Here is a 16,121-nt window from a genome sequence, read left to right on the forward strand (position 1 = left end):
TGAAATTGGTAACTTTTAGTGACGTCTTGTGCATCGACACGTATGACACCATTGGCCTGCATGCCACACTCCAAAGCCCAGCAGCTCCTCCTCTCTGGGACTGGTTGGAAACAAGGAACTTGTGGATCTTGGCTAAGACTAGCGGGGTGTTCAGCGTAAGGAGGAGCGACTGGCCGGTGGGAGTACTCACTTGTCCCTGTGGCGTCTGTTCTTTTTACGCTCCATCATATAGTGCTGTTCACATCTGTCTATCTCTGATATGGTGTGATATCTGTGTCTCTGTTATATAGAGCTTCTCTTCTATATCTTATATAGTTTATTAACTATCTACAGTACTGTGCTAAAGTTTTAGGCAGGTGTGAAAAAATGCTGTAAACAAAGAATGCTTTCAGAAATATAAATAATGATTGTTTATTGTTATCAATTTACAAAATGCAAAGTGAGTGAACAAAAGAGAAATCGAAATCAAATCAATATTTGGTGTTCCTACCTTTGGCCTTCAAACCAGCGTCAATTCTTAGAGGTCCACTTGCACAAAGTCAGGGATTTTGTAGGATTCTAGTCAGGTGTCTGATCCACCAATTCTACCAAACAGGTGCTAATGATCATCAATGTCACACGGAGGTTCAAACACAGTCATGAACTGAAACAGAAACAGCTTCAAACTGGGTGAGGAACAGCCAAACTGTGCTACCAAGGTGAGGTTGTGAAGACAGTTTCATGTCATGGCAAGATTGAGCACAGCAACAAGACACAAGGTAGTTCTACTGCATCAGCAAGGTCTCTCCCAGACAAAGATCTCAAAGCAGACTGGGGTTTCAAGATGTGCTGTTCAAGCTCTTTTGAAGAAGCACAAAGAAACGGGCAACGTTGAGGATCGTAGACGCAGTGGTCGGCCAAGGAAACTTAGTGCAACAGATGAAAGACACATCAAGGTTATTACCCTTCAAAATCGGAAGATGTCCAGCAGTGCCATCAGCTCAGAACTGGCAGACACCAGTTGGACCCAGGTACACCCATCTACTGTCCGGACAAGTCTGGCCAGAAGTGGTCTTCATGGAAGAGTTGCAGCCAAAAAGCCATACCTCTGACGTGGAAACAAGGCCAAGCGACTCAAGTATGCACGAAAACATAGGAACTGGGGTCCAGAAAAATGGCAGCAGGTGCTCTGGACTGACGAGTCAAAATTTGAAATATTTGGCTGTAGCAGAAGGCAGTTTGTTCATCAAAGGTCTGGAGAGCGGTACAATAATGAGTGTCTGCAGGCAGCAGTGAAGCATGGTGGAGGTTCCTTGAACGTTTGGGGCTGCATTTCTGCTAATGGAGTTGGAGATTTGGTCAGGATTAATGGTGTTCTCAATGCTGAGAAATACAGGCAGATACTTATCCATCATGCAATACCATCAGGGAGGCGTATGATTGGCCCCAAATTTATTCTGCAGCAGGACAACGACCCCAAACATACAGCCAAAGTCATTAAGAACTATCTTCAGCGTAAAGAAGAACAAGAAGTCCTGGTATGAAGTGATGGTATGGCCCCCACAGAGCCCTGACCTCAACATCATCGAGTGTGTCTGGGATTACATGAAGAGGCAGAAGGATGTGAGGAAGCCTACATCCACAGAAGATCTGGGGTTAGTTCTCCAAGATGTTTGGAACAACCTACCAGCCGAGTTCCTTCAAAAACTGTGTGCAAGTGTACCTAGAAGAATTGATGCTGTTTTGAAGGCAAAGGGTGGTCCCACCAAATATTGATTTGATTTCGATTTCTCTTTTGTTCATTCACTGCATAAAATAAATGATTAACACTTCCATTGTTGAGAGTATTCTTTGTTTACAGCATTTCTTCACACCTGCCTAACACTTTTGCACAGCACTGTATGTCGATGTCTGTAATATGGTGTGTTACCTATATAGCGCCTTTCATCTATCTGTCTATTCATCTCTTATTTAGTGTCTTTCACATGTACCTGTAATATTGGCTTATCTTATCTATATCTATTTACTGTATATAGTTCCTTTCGCCTGTATGGTGCTCTTCATCTTATTTCCTCCTCCTACAGCACATGACATTGTGTTCTAAAGTTAAGGGCTTTCTGTCAATTAAAAGAAATGATGTTGCCCACTCTGGCGCTTTACAACAGAGGGTATGGGGCACAGAAAAAGCTTACAGACCTTCCAGACACGTCCATTGTTCCAGTCGAGTGTTGATCGGCGCCGTCTGTGTTTCTGTCACGTGTTTGTGACAACAACGGGATCAGGAAATAATCGTCAGTCAGACAGTCAGCCATTACCCAACCTGCTATATGCTAACTACAGGGTCACGGGGGTCTGCTGGAGCCAATCCCAGCCAACACAGGGTGCAAGGCAGGAAACAAACCCCGGGCAGGGTGTCAGCCTACCACGGGGCACACACACAGACACAATGAGCACACACAAGGGGTCGCCGATGCCCCTAACCTGCATGTCTTTGGACTGTGGGAGGAAACCCACGCAGACACGGGGAGAACATGCAAACTCCACACAGGGAGGTCCTGGGAAGCGAACCCAGACAGGTCTCCTAATTGCGAGGCAGCAGTGCTACCCACTGCGCCACCATGCTGCCCAGACATACTCGTCTAGTCGCGTATCCCTGGTAAGGACACGTTTTCTGTTTGCTGGTGCGAATTCTCACATAAATACAGAAGTAAATGAAAAGAAAATCAACCACACGAGTCTAAGGGTTTACTGCGCTTTGGTCTGTCAGAATGAAACCACAGCCCCCCGGGGGTGTAAGGCTGCTGCCCAGGAAGTCTTCGTGCTGGACTGTCACACGCCGGTGGTCTTCTCTAAAAGTGTCACAAGCTCCTAATATTGGGGTTTCTTTGTCTTGTATAAAACAATGCGTGTGAAGTCACAAGGTGCAGATCAAAACTCGATGGCCGTCTTGGCTTATAAAGGGACCGATTTGCTACGTCTTTATGCCCCCCGCCCGCACCCCCCCTGTGCCCCATAGACTACAATGTAAAGCGCCAGTGCAGCCAAGATGTGAAAGCGAGTGAACTCGAGAACACAGTTTTGTGCGTCAAATGCATACGTAACTTGTTTGTGAAGAAGTAACTTCAACTTGAGATACCAAGCTGATCGTGGAAAGTCACTGTGATGGAATCCTCAGCTGCTCTGATTTTCCATCCCAAAGACCAGTGATTGTACCCGTTGGCAGAGTGGCATTGTGCCCACCTCTGAGGTCACCCCCATTCCTTGTCCTTCATTGTGACCCTAAAGGTGGTCTCAGCAGGTCAGAAGCTGGATAGACGGACAGACGGCGGGCACTGAGATCACTTCTGGGGGCTTCACTCCCCGCTGACCCAGACCGGCTCTCAATGACGCTGAGCTGCACCTCTGCATGGATTTACTTAACTCCCAGAATTCCTGGAGTCTGCCCCCCCGTGACAACAGGGACCCTATAAACAGATAATACACACACGGCCTGGCGCCCCCTACAGGATGGACCCTGCTGTGGCCGATGCTGCCTTCAGCGTGGAGTAAGGTGAGCACAGAAGTGGATGACCAGCTTGGTGGACCAGAATAAAACCCAAGCCAGCGATGACTGGCGCCCCCTGGTGGGTGGAGTTCTGCTTTGTGCCCTCTGCTTATCTCTCTGCGCCATTCATTACTCCCAAATGTGAGAAGAGAAGGTGGATGAAGGCTGAGAACTTTATACCCAAATCATCGACACTTGATGCTTTATATTTATAGAACACGCTGCAATGTGCAAACCCGCAAAACACAAACGTAAAAAAGCACCCGAAGAGAAAGACTGGAGAGAAGCTGTTCACAAAATTAAAAAAACTTCCAAAATTTCCACCCTGCTTGCTTCATTTTCAGACTCCTCGTTGTCAGGGACCCCGGTGATGGCCCACCTTCACTTAGTCCAGCCTGGCATTCCCGCTCCAGTGGATCAGAGGCGGCCTGATTGGCTGGCATGATGCTGGATGACCAAGCTAGTGGTCCTCGATGGCCTCCTGCCCTTCTCTGAAGGGTCCACACCATCGTGGACCCCAGTAGGTGGCATGTCATGGGCTGGCTGGGGCTCTTCTGCTGTGCTATAGATGGCAGGTGGTGGCAGTGCCCCTCGCTGGCTTTTCCGGCCCACACAATGGATGAGCTTGCGCAGGTCATTCCTGAATTTCGAGCTCATGCCCATGTAGATGAAGGGGTTGTAGAAGCTGGCAGTCTTGGCGAACAGGCTGGCCACGACACTGGTGAGTGGGGGCACCTGAAGTCCACAGGCGGACCACATGGAAATGACGGCATAAGGTGACCAGGCCAAGAGAAAGGCGACGCAGATGACAAAGGACACCTGGAAGAGAAAGAAGAGTCAGGGGTGAATCAAGTGAGATCTGTCATTTGGAAATCTGTGTCTTATATAATGTAGCGCCTTACTGCTGTGTCAATTCTTCAACAGTTTAGACCCCTCTAGTCACACGACAGTTGATGACCTCACTAGAATTTCTGTGTTTGTGTGACACGCAGTCGGACAGACGCGCTGGGGGAGCACCTTCAGGGCTCCAGTGACGTCAGAATACCTCCAATGGTGACTGGGGGGGTTGGGGGGACGCGATTACTGTCCCGTTCAACCCGTAGAGCAGAAGCAGATCTTCTGGAAGTCCGGTGACGTCACTCCTGTCTGTGATGCCCTGAGCCCGTCTCGAGTCACCTTGGGCATCTCATAGTTCATAACCGAGTAACACCGTCACTCCAAATGACATTCTTGATCGATGTCGATTACAGGCGCTGCTCGAACACGTCCTCGAGTGAGCCCACCTGTGCCCCCTTCAGCTCTCCACTCCAGACAAAAGTCAATCCAAAAATCCCAAAGCCAAACGCTTTCAAAGCCCAGACACCAAGGTCCCCACTCGTATTTTAGTGCCTGCTAAGCCGATGTGGGTGACATACACTGCAGGATGTGCTGCCCCTGAACTTTTATTCAATCTGTGGGGGGCTTTGGCCTTATGGGGGGGGGGGGGGGTCGTGTCCGTGAATCTCGTTTCTTTAGCTCACAGCTAAGCTGCCCCCAGTATCCCCTCCAGGTCCTTCTGAAAAGTTGTCCAAGTTTCGGCTTCAACTCCACGTCTTGCTAATCTGTCCCAGAATTTGAATTTAAAATTCCCCCGTGGGATTAATGACGTTGATCAAATCTAACGACTCTCGGAGTAAAGACGACCTTCCTGGCTTCGGTCTGACATGCACTTCTAGGGCTGCCAACCGTCCTCATTTCTAACGCACATGAGGAGTTTATAAAATTTTGAAAATGTTCGGAATTGTGACTACTCCTTTAATTTGAGAATCTCCAGATCCTTATCATTGGTAAGAACTGACAGCCGCACACCAGACGGTATTTGTGGACGCAGCGCGCGCACCTCTTTTTTTTCCCAGAATCCTCACATTCCATTCTAGTAGTAAACAACGCAGAGATTTACGAGAATAGTCGACGTCTGTCCAGCTTGGTGTCTTCACTTCACCCTCTGAATTCAGGTTATCTTCTTGGCGAGTAGACAGCTTGTTCTAAATGTTGTTCCTTTCCTTGATAATTTGTAATCCTAATTCACCGTAACTGAGTGAATTTATTCAAAATCGAAATTACACTTTCACGTTTTCTACATGAGATCTTATTTTCGATTCTTCTTTTGGCTGCTCAGTTAAGCAAGAACTTTCACCCATCCAGGTACAGTCCGTCATATTTAAGTGCGAGGAAGCGCAGCTTTACAGTGTTGTGCCTGAATGAGTTACTTCAAACGAGCGCCTTCATTCAATAAGCGCATTTCTCTACGAACGTTGAACTTAACGTGACGTATTTACAAGTGAAGACCCTGAAGGTGAGCGACTTCAGTTTGCGGTGACATTCTGGCTCTGCTTTACGTCCTGATTAAACATTTCGCCTTACAGTGTCATGTCGGGGTGGAGCCGAATAAGAATACGGTACTCGGATAAGAACAAAGAGTGGATCTTTACGAATATTTATTTCGTACGAATGTTTTGCCTTTATTTATTTATTTATTATATCGTCAAATCAAATCGGCGCTGTCTGTGTCTGCCTCTTGTGCTTAAGCTGCAGCCCCGCTGACTCGAACACTCGGTGACGCTCCGCTTTCACTTTTAGGATAACGTTGGACTTCGCGAGGCCACTTTATATTTTTCCCCGTTGGACGTACAATATGTGACGCGAATTTTGACCAGCAGCGTAATAAGTTAGTTCATCTACACGCGGCTTCCACACTTTGTGTTACATGGTTGGAAACTGAGCGGCCATTTATATGTCTACTTGCATCTGTTTAGTTTCTTTTTTGACCAGGAGGATATTAGCATATATGATTCTATGTGTTTGCTGCTGGGTATAACTCAAAATTAGGGTTAGGGTTAGGGTTGTAATCTTTTTAGTTAGCCAATAAAAGGTGTCATTTTGTTTGGCTTTTTTCTACATTCATAATGGCTAACACGGTACAACACCCTAGTACTACGGGTATAACTCAATAAAGTGTATTTAAATAAAAAAGTCTTCATAATTATTGTACATTATTAAAGAACAGTGTAATAGCCTAATATAAGGCATGCAAAATTGACAAAAGTAAACTCACGGCTCATTTATTGTCACTCCTTAAAAGATACAAAATGAACTGAACGTGAACAAGTTCAAAACTGAAATGGTGAACTCTGGACGTGAATTTATTCATTTTAATCTGTGAACTGAAGCGAGTTGAGCGAGTTCTTGTAAGGTTTCTGTTCCGTGTCACCCGTGACAGGACGATGGGTGTGCAGGTGACACGCTGGTACTCCTGGTGGTCTACTGAAACAACCAACGCGAATGCAAAAGCCCTCCTCTGCTCCCCTGACAGCGATAATAATTTACGAACACAGCAAAGAAGAAACCGAACAAAACACTCGGCGCTAGACGATAAACCATCCACACGTACGAGACACAGTCCGAGACACAGTCCGGTCCAACTGGGGCGCCACGTGAACATCTCCATGAATGTTATTAACGGTTTGTCCTGCCGAGTTCTGTGCGGCGTGTAAAGAATCAGAGACGTTGGGAGAGCCCGCCGGACAAAGACAAAATCACACAAGCAAGCAGGCGCTGGACAAGCAAATCAATTGTGAATGAAACTGTGTGACCAAACGGGGGCGCCAGTGAGACACACATGCAGTCCCGGGTACAAATAAAGGTGTCTTTATTACACAATTCCTCCAAAAGCACCCGTTCACCTCTCCTGTCGTCCATCCGTCCGTCCGTCCACCTCCTCCAGTCGAGTGTTGCCTTCCCTCCTCTCAGCTCCGACTCACCTGGATAAGGGAGTGCTGCCCCTTTTATTGAGGACCCGGGAGTACTTCCGGTGCCAGGGCTGTTGCCCGTTGGAGGCACTTCAGAGTCATACGGAAGTCCCAGATAGCAGAGAGCACATCTCCCTGCAGCGCCCTCTTGTGGCACCCATGGACCCCAGCAGGGCTGTGCTGCCAAACTACATTTCCCAGCATGCCCTACTGGTTTCCAACTGGGTACCAGTTCCCAGGGCCACTGCCATCTAGCGTCCTGGGGGAATAAGCAGAGCCCAGCGACAGTTCTTCCCTGTCCTTATTTTTCTTCCTGGCCAGGGAAGGCACTCAAAACATCTCCAGTCGGGATGCCTTTCCAGTTGCCTGGGGCTTCCCAACTGGGTAAGAAACCACCTTCTTCTCCTCTGGCTGGGATGTCCATCCCTCTATTAGGGAAGTCTTGTCCAGGTGTGACCTCCTTCCCTCTCTTGGCTGGGATGCCTTTCTGTCCATTCAGGTGGTCCTGTCCTTTGCAACTCCCTGCTGGGATGCCCGTCCATCCCGTGTGCCACCTACAACTGTCACTCCAGGGTGGCTGTAGCTGCAATCCGAGACCGAGGGATGCGTAGAAAGAAATACACACAACACACACCAACGAATGCAATCCTCTCGCCGTCTTTTTGGCTCTTTTTAAATTCCCAGCAGCCCCAGCCACCCTGAAGCTGCCCAATGGTGGAAGATCACCAGGGCTGCTGGGAGTTTTAGGAAATTTATGTAGCGCTGCTACAATGTGATACAACTGATTAAAGGTCAGGACACGAGACAAACTCCTAAATCGAGAGACGTCGGGAGAGATTCACAAACCAAACGGCAAAACGCAAAATTCCAAATATTCTCAATTGTAATTGAAATTTTTCATTCTTCACCCTCTGATGGAGGTCTATGGGGGGTTAGTGAAGGATCAAAAATTGAAAATAACCTCCGATTCATATCTCTGACCTTGAGGTGGTCTGAAACGACACCCCACATGCCACACCCCACCCCACACATGGAGGGTGAGGACCACCGGAAAGGAATCCAGTCTCTAACATATGATCCCAGTCGTGATGAGCCACCTCAAACTGCATGAAGTGACAGTCCACATGCCGACATTACCAATCTCCAGTTTTTCTACGTTTTGTGTAACTTTGGCCCCTCATATTTCATTAGGGGGGTCTGTTGAGGTGAACGGCACGACCTCAAGTCCTACTGGTTGTTTTTTCTGAAGACTCCTACTGTATGGGTTTACATTTTGTCATAAGGGGGTCGCTTCCTGCACAAACGGTGGTCCTAAAAGCACCTAAAATGGGGGGGGGGGGGGGTTCCCAAACAGCTTGACGTCTTGCGTAACTCGACATCAATACAAGTCAAAGGGCACATCACAGGAGGTGAAGCAGGAGGCTCTGAATGAAATGTAAAACACGAGGAAAACCAGGGAAAGGGTATGAGAAGATAGATGAGCATGGGAAAGGCGCTATATAAATAAAATGTATTATTATTATTACTGTTATTTTAGAAACATAGAATCTGGAAACTAGGATGAGGAACTGCCCCAAATGGCCCCTTGTTAACCTGTCACATCGTGACCTTTGACGACATGTCCCCCACATAGTCATTGTGACGACGGGATGATAAGACGGGTCACAATATAAATAAACAACATGGAGGTGAATACTGCCCCGCCAAAAAAAATGAGACTCTGGTCACAAAACTGATGACAGATTTAGAATTGGGGCAAAAAAAAAAACAACCCAAAAACGAGTGGTCAGACTTTCAAAAAGACAAAGAGGAACACAAGAGAACACGAAGCACTGACCTGTGATTAACAAGAATGGAGTGGCAGCGTACATAACGTAACGGGATTTAATAGTCAAATCAAAGTTCACTCTTTAGGTGACAGTTCAGTGTCTTGGCCACTAGAGGGCCCCAGTAAGAATACACACTTAGGTCTTCCTGATGGTCGCTGGTTTGTAATGTAAAGCCTTGGCCACTAGGGGGCAACACTGCCGAACGAGAAGACACACGTAGGGCTGTTCACTGGATGAGTATAAAATCTCACCGTCTAGCGGAGTACAGCATAGTTAGCATAATATTGTCACACGTGCAGAGTACAGTACGACTTGCAATGTGTCACTGCTCTCTGACACCACGATAAACAAGAATGCAGTACAATTCAGAACGTCATTTTAATGACAAGAAAACAGCAAACCAGTAGTTTACAGTTGAGGCTTTGGCCACTAGGAGGCCACACTTTCAGGTAAAAAGACAGACTTAAGTGCCAGCCATAGTTTATAAGTTAATGCCTTGGCCACTAGGGGTCAGCACTGCCGATTGGCTCACTACGTTAGGACAGTAGAGGACGTGTGCAGAGAGCACTGGAATTCTCACTTGTATGTCTGACCAGCAGGCCACATGTCACCGCTCTCTCTAGTGTCATATTCAAATACAGAATGTCATCAAACCGTCTTACCCGATGTCCTCCTCACTCCTGCTTCTGTGCTTCCATTAACCTGAAATCTTGGGCCAATAATCTCCAACTGCTACTATGCATAAATAATACGACGGGGACATAAAAGACAAGCTGGCTGAACTTCCAGGTGACACCAAATGGGCTGGATATTCTATCCAAGGTGCGTTCCTGCCTTGGACCACGTGCTACTGGGATAGGCTCCACCCCCCGGGGGCCCAGAACTGGATTAAGCAGGACAGAGACTGAGACTGTCATGTCCCTGTGGACTGGTGAAGACCACACGGTGGCTTCTGACCGAATGTCCAAGGGCACCTCCAGCAGCACTTGAGCTTCATTTCTGAACGTTTTGTGGTACCCCCCTGATCAGCACACCAGGGGGCTCTCCTAACAGCCCCAGTAGGATGTTTGCCACCCGACGGCAGAGGGGCTGCTACAAGGCCCCCTTGTTATTCTGATCGTCCTCCACGCTTACCCGTGTGAGGTTGTGTTCGATCCTCCGCTGACGCTCCGTCACCTCGCCTCCCCGGCTTGACTTGTGGCTCGAGCGGACGGTTCGGATGATGGACACATACGAGAAGACCATAATGGAGACGGGAAGGAAGAAGTTGAAGAAAAAGATGCCAACCACGTAGGACCTGTAGGCCCGGGAGAAGGTCGCCTTCATCCAGTCGATCTCACAAGTCCCGTACTTGCGGCCTGCAATGGAAAGACAAGAAGAAATAAAAAGCAGACGTGTTCACGGGAAAGGGACAATGACCGACATGGAGGAACGGGACACACGGCCACTGTACAGGTGACATTTATGAAAGGTGACGTGTTCTGGCCTGGCACCTCTGCCTCTGCACTACAAATCAGCACGAGCCGCACATTCTCGTTCACGTGTGGTCCTGTAATTTCACGTCTTATTGAAATTGCGCATCTGAAAGGTGTAGGCAAACAGGGCAATGGCGTATGAATTATCCGGTTGAGTATGTAATGAATTATATAGAATCAAATCATATATTTACAGATAATTAAGTACAAAATCCATCCATCCATCCATCCATTACCCAACCCGCTATGTCCTAACTACAGGGTCACGGGGGTCTGCTGGAGCCAATCCCAGCCAACACAGGGCGCAAGGCAAGTAAATACAAATTAAGGAGCAATAATATGAATTATTATGTTATATTTTATAAACACATATGTACACTACATGCTGTATATGAAAAGAACGTGCAGATTATTCAATGATATTCTTATGATGCGATCAGAGGGACCCCCGAACAAAAAAAGGAACCAAAGTTTAAACTGACCTTAGAAAAGAATCAAACGTATCGATTCACTAATACAATTCGATGCATTGAGTCGAAATGGCCGTCACCAGTCGAGAGCGCTTTCCACTGTCCCATCACCGCGGGACCACCAAAACAAACGCGTAATTCGGCCGGCAGATGAGCTGCAAATCTACTGGAAATCATCAAAGCGTTTCTAAAAGTCGCGTAAAAACCGAGCCCGCTGAGAATACGTAAGCGGTGACGTCACGCAGACTCACTCCACGCCCCCGTCCTCCGGCCCGCTGCCCTCACCTGTGTAGCTGCCCCATCCAACAAGCGGCGATCCTGCCCAGAAAAGAGCCGTCAGCCAGAGCAGCCCTAAAATCAGGGCCACGCTGCGCGTGTCAACTCTATAAGCTGAAAGAAAAGAGGGACCAGAAAGAGGAAAAGAACATTTAGGACATGACAGCACATCGGTGGCGCTATATAAACACACACACACATATATTATATACAGAGAGAGTTTAGGGACAAAGGGCGCGACACCCAAATCAGGACACGGAGGCTTTGTGATTTCAGACGGCCAGTCTCCGTGAGGGGCAGCACGGGATGGGCGCCTGCGTCTTGCCTTTTCTCCTTTAGAAGGGTGGTCCCCCAGGACTAAAGCCATGCATCCCCTGCCTGCCGCGGTGTCACTTTCAGCGCCTCTCCGATTGTCCTGTCAACACCTGAAATGAGAAAACAGCGTTGGCAGGCAGGCAGGCGGCTTGGCAAGGCACAGCTGGCATACCTTGGTGAGGCTGGCATCCTTTGATGTATCGGATGACGCTGATGGCTGTCAAAGTGTTGATGCTGAGGAGTCCAAAGAGCAGGATTAGGAATCCGTCCATCTGTCAGAGGGGACATTGAGAGATCAGAGTGAAGGGCGCGCAAGGGCACCGCATGGAATGGAAAAATGCGAGCGAATGCCAAGAAAAAGGAAAAAACTTTAGAGGCAGGCGGCGGGCAGGGGCTGGCACCGAGGACCAGCCGGTTAAGCGCCGGTGGGCACAAGGTAGGCACTCAACCAAAAGGAGCGCAGTGGACAGGGAAAGAAGTGCAATTCATAGGCGAGTAAGTGCACCCCCCCCCCCTGGAAAAATAAGGGGGCAATTGAATTAGTCAACCGGTCTTTGTTTTATATAGCGCCTTTAAACACTCCACATGAAGATCAATTAAAGTGACAAAAATAATGAGGGGGCAAACGAGCGCCCGTCACTCATTACACAGTGGACAGGGGAAAAAAAGTGGAATTTATTGGACAATTAGACGACGATTAGACAGGCGGGCTTTAGTTTACGTGACGCCTTTAACAGAAGGTGACACAATGAAAGGCACACGACTCTGATTACTGCATTAGACAGAAGCAGAGACCACTCAGGCAACCCGTGTTGGATTTATATAGCGCCTTTATCATAAATCACTTTACAAAAAAAGTGACAACATTACACAGGCAGGCGCCAATTATGTTTTATATAACGCCTTCAATATATGGGACGTGAAAAATATTCCTGTAATAAAATAGACAATAAAAGTGAAAATAATCAGATGAGTCAATTATACAGAGGTGGACTCCAATCAGTCCGGCAGTGTTTGTTTTATATAGCGCCTCAAACATGTAGCACTATACGTGAAAATGGCGTTACGGATAAAATGACAATAATAATGCGAGTCAAATATAGAGAGGCACATTCTGGTGAGTCAAACGGTTAATCTTTAATAAAGCGCCTTTAATATACTGTAAGGCACTTGACGGAAAAAAAATCTGTGCTGTAATAATAGTACAAATCAAATGAGTCAATTATATAGAAGCAGTGCTTATGTGATATAGCGCCTTAAACACGAAGCACGTTACTCCTGATATGACGCCACAATACAACTGACGATACTAATGCTAGTCAATAGATAGAAAAATAGATAATGTGAAAGGCACTATATAATACACTGGACATAGATAGATAGATAGATAGATAGATAGATAGATAATGTGAAAGGCACTATATAATAGATAGACAGATGGCCCTACACAATAGAAACACTTGATTAAATGTATTCTGGTCGATTAGACGTTTATTTTAATGATGGATTCTTTGAGATGCACAAGTAAAGAAATCAGGGGGGCCTCGAATTCAAACGAGACCCTTCAAGATGAATGAATGAACTACTAGATTAACCCTTTTCCTCCCTCGTTGCTTTTCACTTCACGCCGGCGTTGAGCGGCCGTCCTTCCACACAAACGTCGAAGACAAGCGAGGCCCACATCAAGGCCGGGGGCGCCTTCACTGATCCATCTTGACGTCCTTTCGGTGCACATTCTTTCTATCACGGAGACGTAAAATTAACAAAATCTCCCGAAACTTCACTCGGGCACGCGCAGCGCGTGCAGGCGATGTGGTGACGACCGGAGTGACTCTGCAGTCTGTTGCGCCACCGAGCTACTCAAAGAATAAACGCGCATCAACGACTCAGATTTTTACACACCCTTAGAAAGAAAGAAAGAAAGAAAGAAAGAAGTGCAGTCACCTGGCAGGTCCAGATGGCCGTGATGAGGTAGCCATTGTCCCTCAGGACGTTGAACACCTCCAGTATCCCCCTGGAGTAGCCGAACACGGAGATGCTGATGTCGGAGATGGCCAAGTTGAAGGTCAGGTAGTCGTGGGGTTCAAGCGAGTGCCTTTGTCTGAAGAGAAGGACGATGACCACGCTGTTTCCAGCCCATGAGAGGCAGCCTGTAAAAGAAGAAAGCGACAACTGATGACAAAAGGACACTTGTAAATAACGGGACCCACTGCCTGGGTCCCTGGTTAAGGTGGTCGCACTTGGCAGGGGGTCATTGTACGAGGAGCAGAAAACACGGACTTCAATTTCGCACCGTGCGCCTTGTATTAACACGCACGTGCAAGCCGCTCCTCACGAAAGGTGACGCGCTCGTGTCGCCAGGTCCCCAAGCCTAAAGCGAGGCGCTCCTCCTAGCGGGGGCACTTGTCGAGCTGCTCGTCGCCCTTCCGTTGTCTACAGAGGAGCACGAACTTGGACCGAAGCGGCCCCGCACTCACCCAGGATGAGCAGGTAAACGCCGACCGCGGTCTCCCCGCGCTCGGAGACCACCGACATGGAGCCGTTGTGCAGCCGCTGAGCGGAGCTGTCCATCAGCACCTTGTCCATCGTGTCGCTCTGCTGGTCGGCGCGTGGGCTCGCGTCCTTTCACGCACCTCGTTTTGTCCCGGATGCGTCCATCAGCCCGTAAATGGAAATGGCCGGCAGGGCGGCTATGGGATTAGGGTGAGCCCCCCGGCCACGATGAGCCCTGTCAGTCTGAGTCCGTTAATTAGGATGGGCGGGCGTGTGGATAATCCTGAGCGGCTCGAGAGCTGAGCACTTAACTTACATCGACAGGCGCTGAAGAGAATCAAAAGTAAAGGGAGAGGAGACCTTAAAGAACAGCGAGGAGCTGCGGCCATGTAACGATCGGCATTTTTTAAAACACCTGCCGATTTACAAAGCAAACATAGAGTGAAATTCAGCAGTTTGTAAACATTTCTAGCCAACAACCTGAAACCGTACGATCTTACAACGGATACAGCAGGAAAGATCATTGGGACCCCTCTGCCGGCCAGTAAAGCCATATTTCTAAAACGATGCATCTGCAGGACCACTCAGGACCCCTCTCGGGGTCTCTTTGTCCAACTCCCAGCTGACAGAAGCTTCTGGAGCACCCAAACCAGTCCTGTCGGGCTCTGCAGCAGCTTCTACCCCCACGGTGGTCCGCATTCTGAACTCTGTTGTGCCCCCCAGCCCAGTGGCTTATGTAGATGCAGTACATTCATTCCACTTGTCACTACGCTTGTGTTTCATTACTAGCTGCTATTATTTAATTTCAAATTGTTATCATCTGTCCACATTCCTATTCTTTATTTATTGAGTCATTTTATTGTATTGTTCTTTACTTGTCTTGCGCTTGTCCCGCGTTTGTGTGCATTTTGCACTGTGGTGGTCCTGTCATTTCGTGCCGCTGTATGCTGCAATGCAGTGTATGGATGATGTGACATTAAAGCCACTCGACGTGACCAAAAATGAAAATTACCGCCATATTGACAGAAGACGTCACCAGGGGGAAGCACACAGACAGAAAAAAGTGTAGGGCCAAGAAGTGACCAGAGAGGTACACCAAGCGTTACTTCCGAAAAATTCACAGATTGCAAATATTACAAGTTACACGTTGACTTCTACTTGAAAAACAAGTGAAACTGTGTGGCTGCCATCTCCGGAAGGACGATAACACGTCTTGAAGTGGCTTAGAAACACGTCGTGATCTGAGCTTCAGCGTGGACATCAAATCAGATCATCGACCACTCGCATCAAAGCAGCGTCTGTGGAATGGTGGGACTCAACGGTGGATTGGAGTTTGTTAAAAAGATTACCGGGAGACAAGTCGGCCATGAGTTACACTTAACAAGTCCCAGTGTTCTCGATGAACTCATTTTAAAGTCGCCGTCTCGACCCACCGGACTAATTCCCTTCATCATTTTAAACACTCAGTCAGTCAGGTCTCCTCTTCATCTCTGTGAAGGCTCAGCTCTTTTAATCTTCCTCATCACTCATCCCCTGTAGCCCTGAATCAGCCAAGTCGCTCTTCTCTGGACCTTCTCTTGTGCTGCTATGTCTTTATGGAGACCCAAACTGCACCCAGGACTCCAGATGAGGCCTCAGCAGTGTGTTATAAAGCTTGAGCAGAACCTCCTGAGACTTGTACTCCACACATCAAGGCGCTATATAACCTGACATTTAAGTTAGCCACTATGACTTCTAAATCCTTCTCATGAGGCATACTTTCAATTTCTTCTCATTTTAAAGTCGCCGTCTCGATCCACTGGACTGATTCCCTTCATCATTTTAAACACTTCAGTCAGGTCTCCTCTTCATCTCTGTGAAGGCTCAGCTCTTTTAATCTTCCTCATCACTCATCCCCTGTAGCCCTGAATCAGCCTAGTCGCTCTTCTCTGGACTTTCTCCAGTGCTGTTAT

The 16,121-nt window shown here is 47.8% G+C and overlaps 1 protein-coding gene across 1 annotated transcript; it reads right to left on the minus strand.

The window, feature by feature from the left end:
- Positions 1-3,584: 3,584 nt before the first annotated feature.
- Positions 3,585-14,321, minus strand: opn6b (opsin 6, group member b). Its single transcript, XM_028821429.2, has 6 exons — positions 14,154-14,321; positions 13,621-13,826; positions 11,849-11,948; positions 11,371-11,475; positions 10,275-10,498; positions 3,585-4,342 (listed from the first exon to the last, which is right to left on the minus strand). The coding sequence occupies exons 1-6, from the start codon at positions 14,260-14,262 to the stop codon at positions 3,941-3,943; spliced, it is 1,146 nt and encodes a 381-aa protein (XP_028677262.2). The 5' UTR covers positions 14,263-14,321; the 3' UTR covers positions 3,585-3,940.
- Positions 14,322-16,121: the final 1,800 nt, after the last annotated feature.

This window comes from Erpetoichthys calabaricus, chromosome 16 (genome assembly GCF_900747795.2).
Source record: "Erpetoichthys calabaricus chromosome 16, fErpCal1.3, whole genome shotgun sequence".
In the NCBI taxonomy this organism is placed as follows: Eukaryota; Metazoa; Chordata; class Cladistia; order Polypteriformes; family Polypteridae; genus Erpetoichthys; species Erpetoichthys calabaricus.

What these genes read in the sequence shown, in the direction of transcription:
- opn6b (XM_028821429.2), bottom strand. Translation starts at nt 14,262, where the DNA reads ATGGACAAGGTGCTGATGGACAGCTCCGCTCAGCGGCTGCACAACGGC. An exon ending in CGTTTACCTGCTCATCCTGG is followed by an intron (nt 13,827 to 14,153) that starts GTGAGTGCGGGG and finishes CTTCTTTTACAG; the next exon opens with GCTGCCTCTCATGGGCTGGA. An exon ending in AGGATGCCAGCCTCACCAAG is followed by an intron (nt 11,476 to 11,848) that starts GTATGCCAGCTG and finishes CTTTTCTTTCAG; the next exon opens with CTTATAGAGTTGACACGCGC.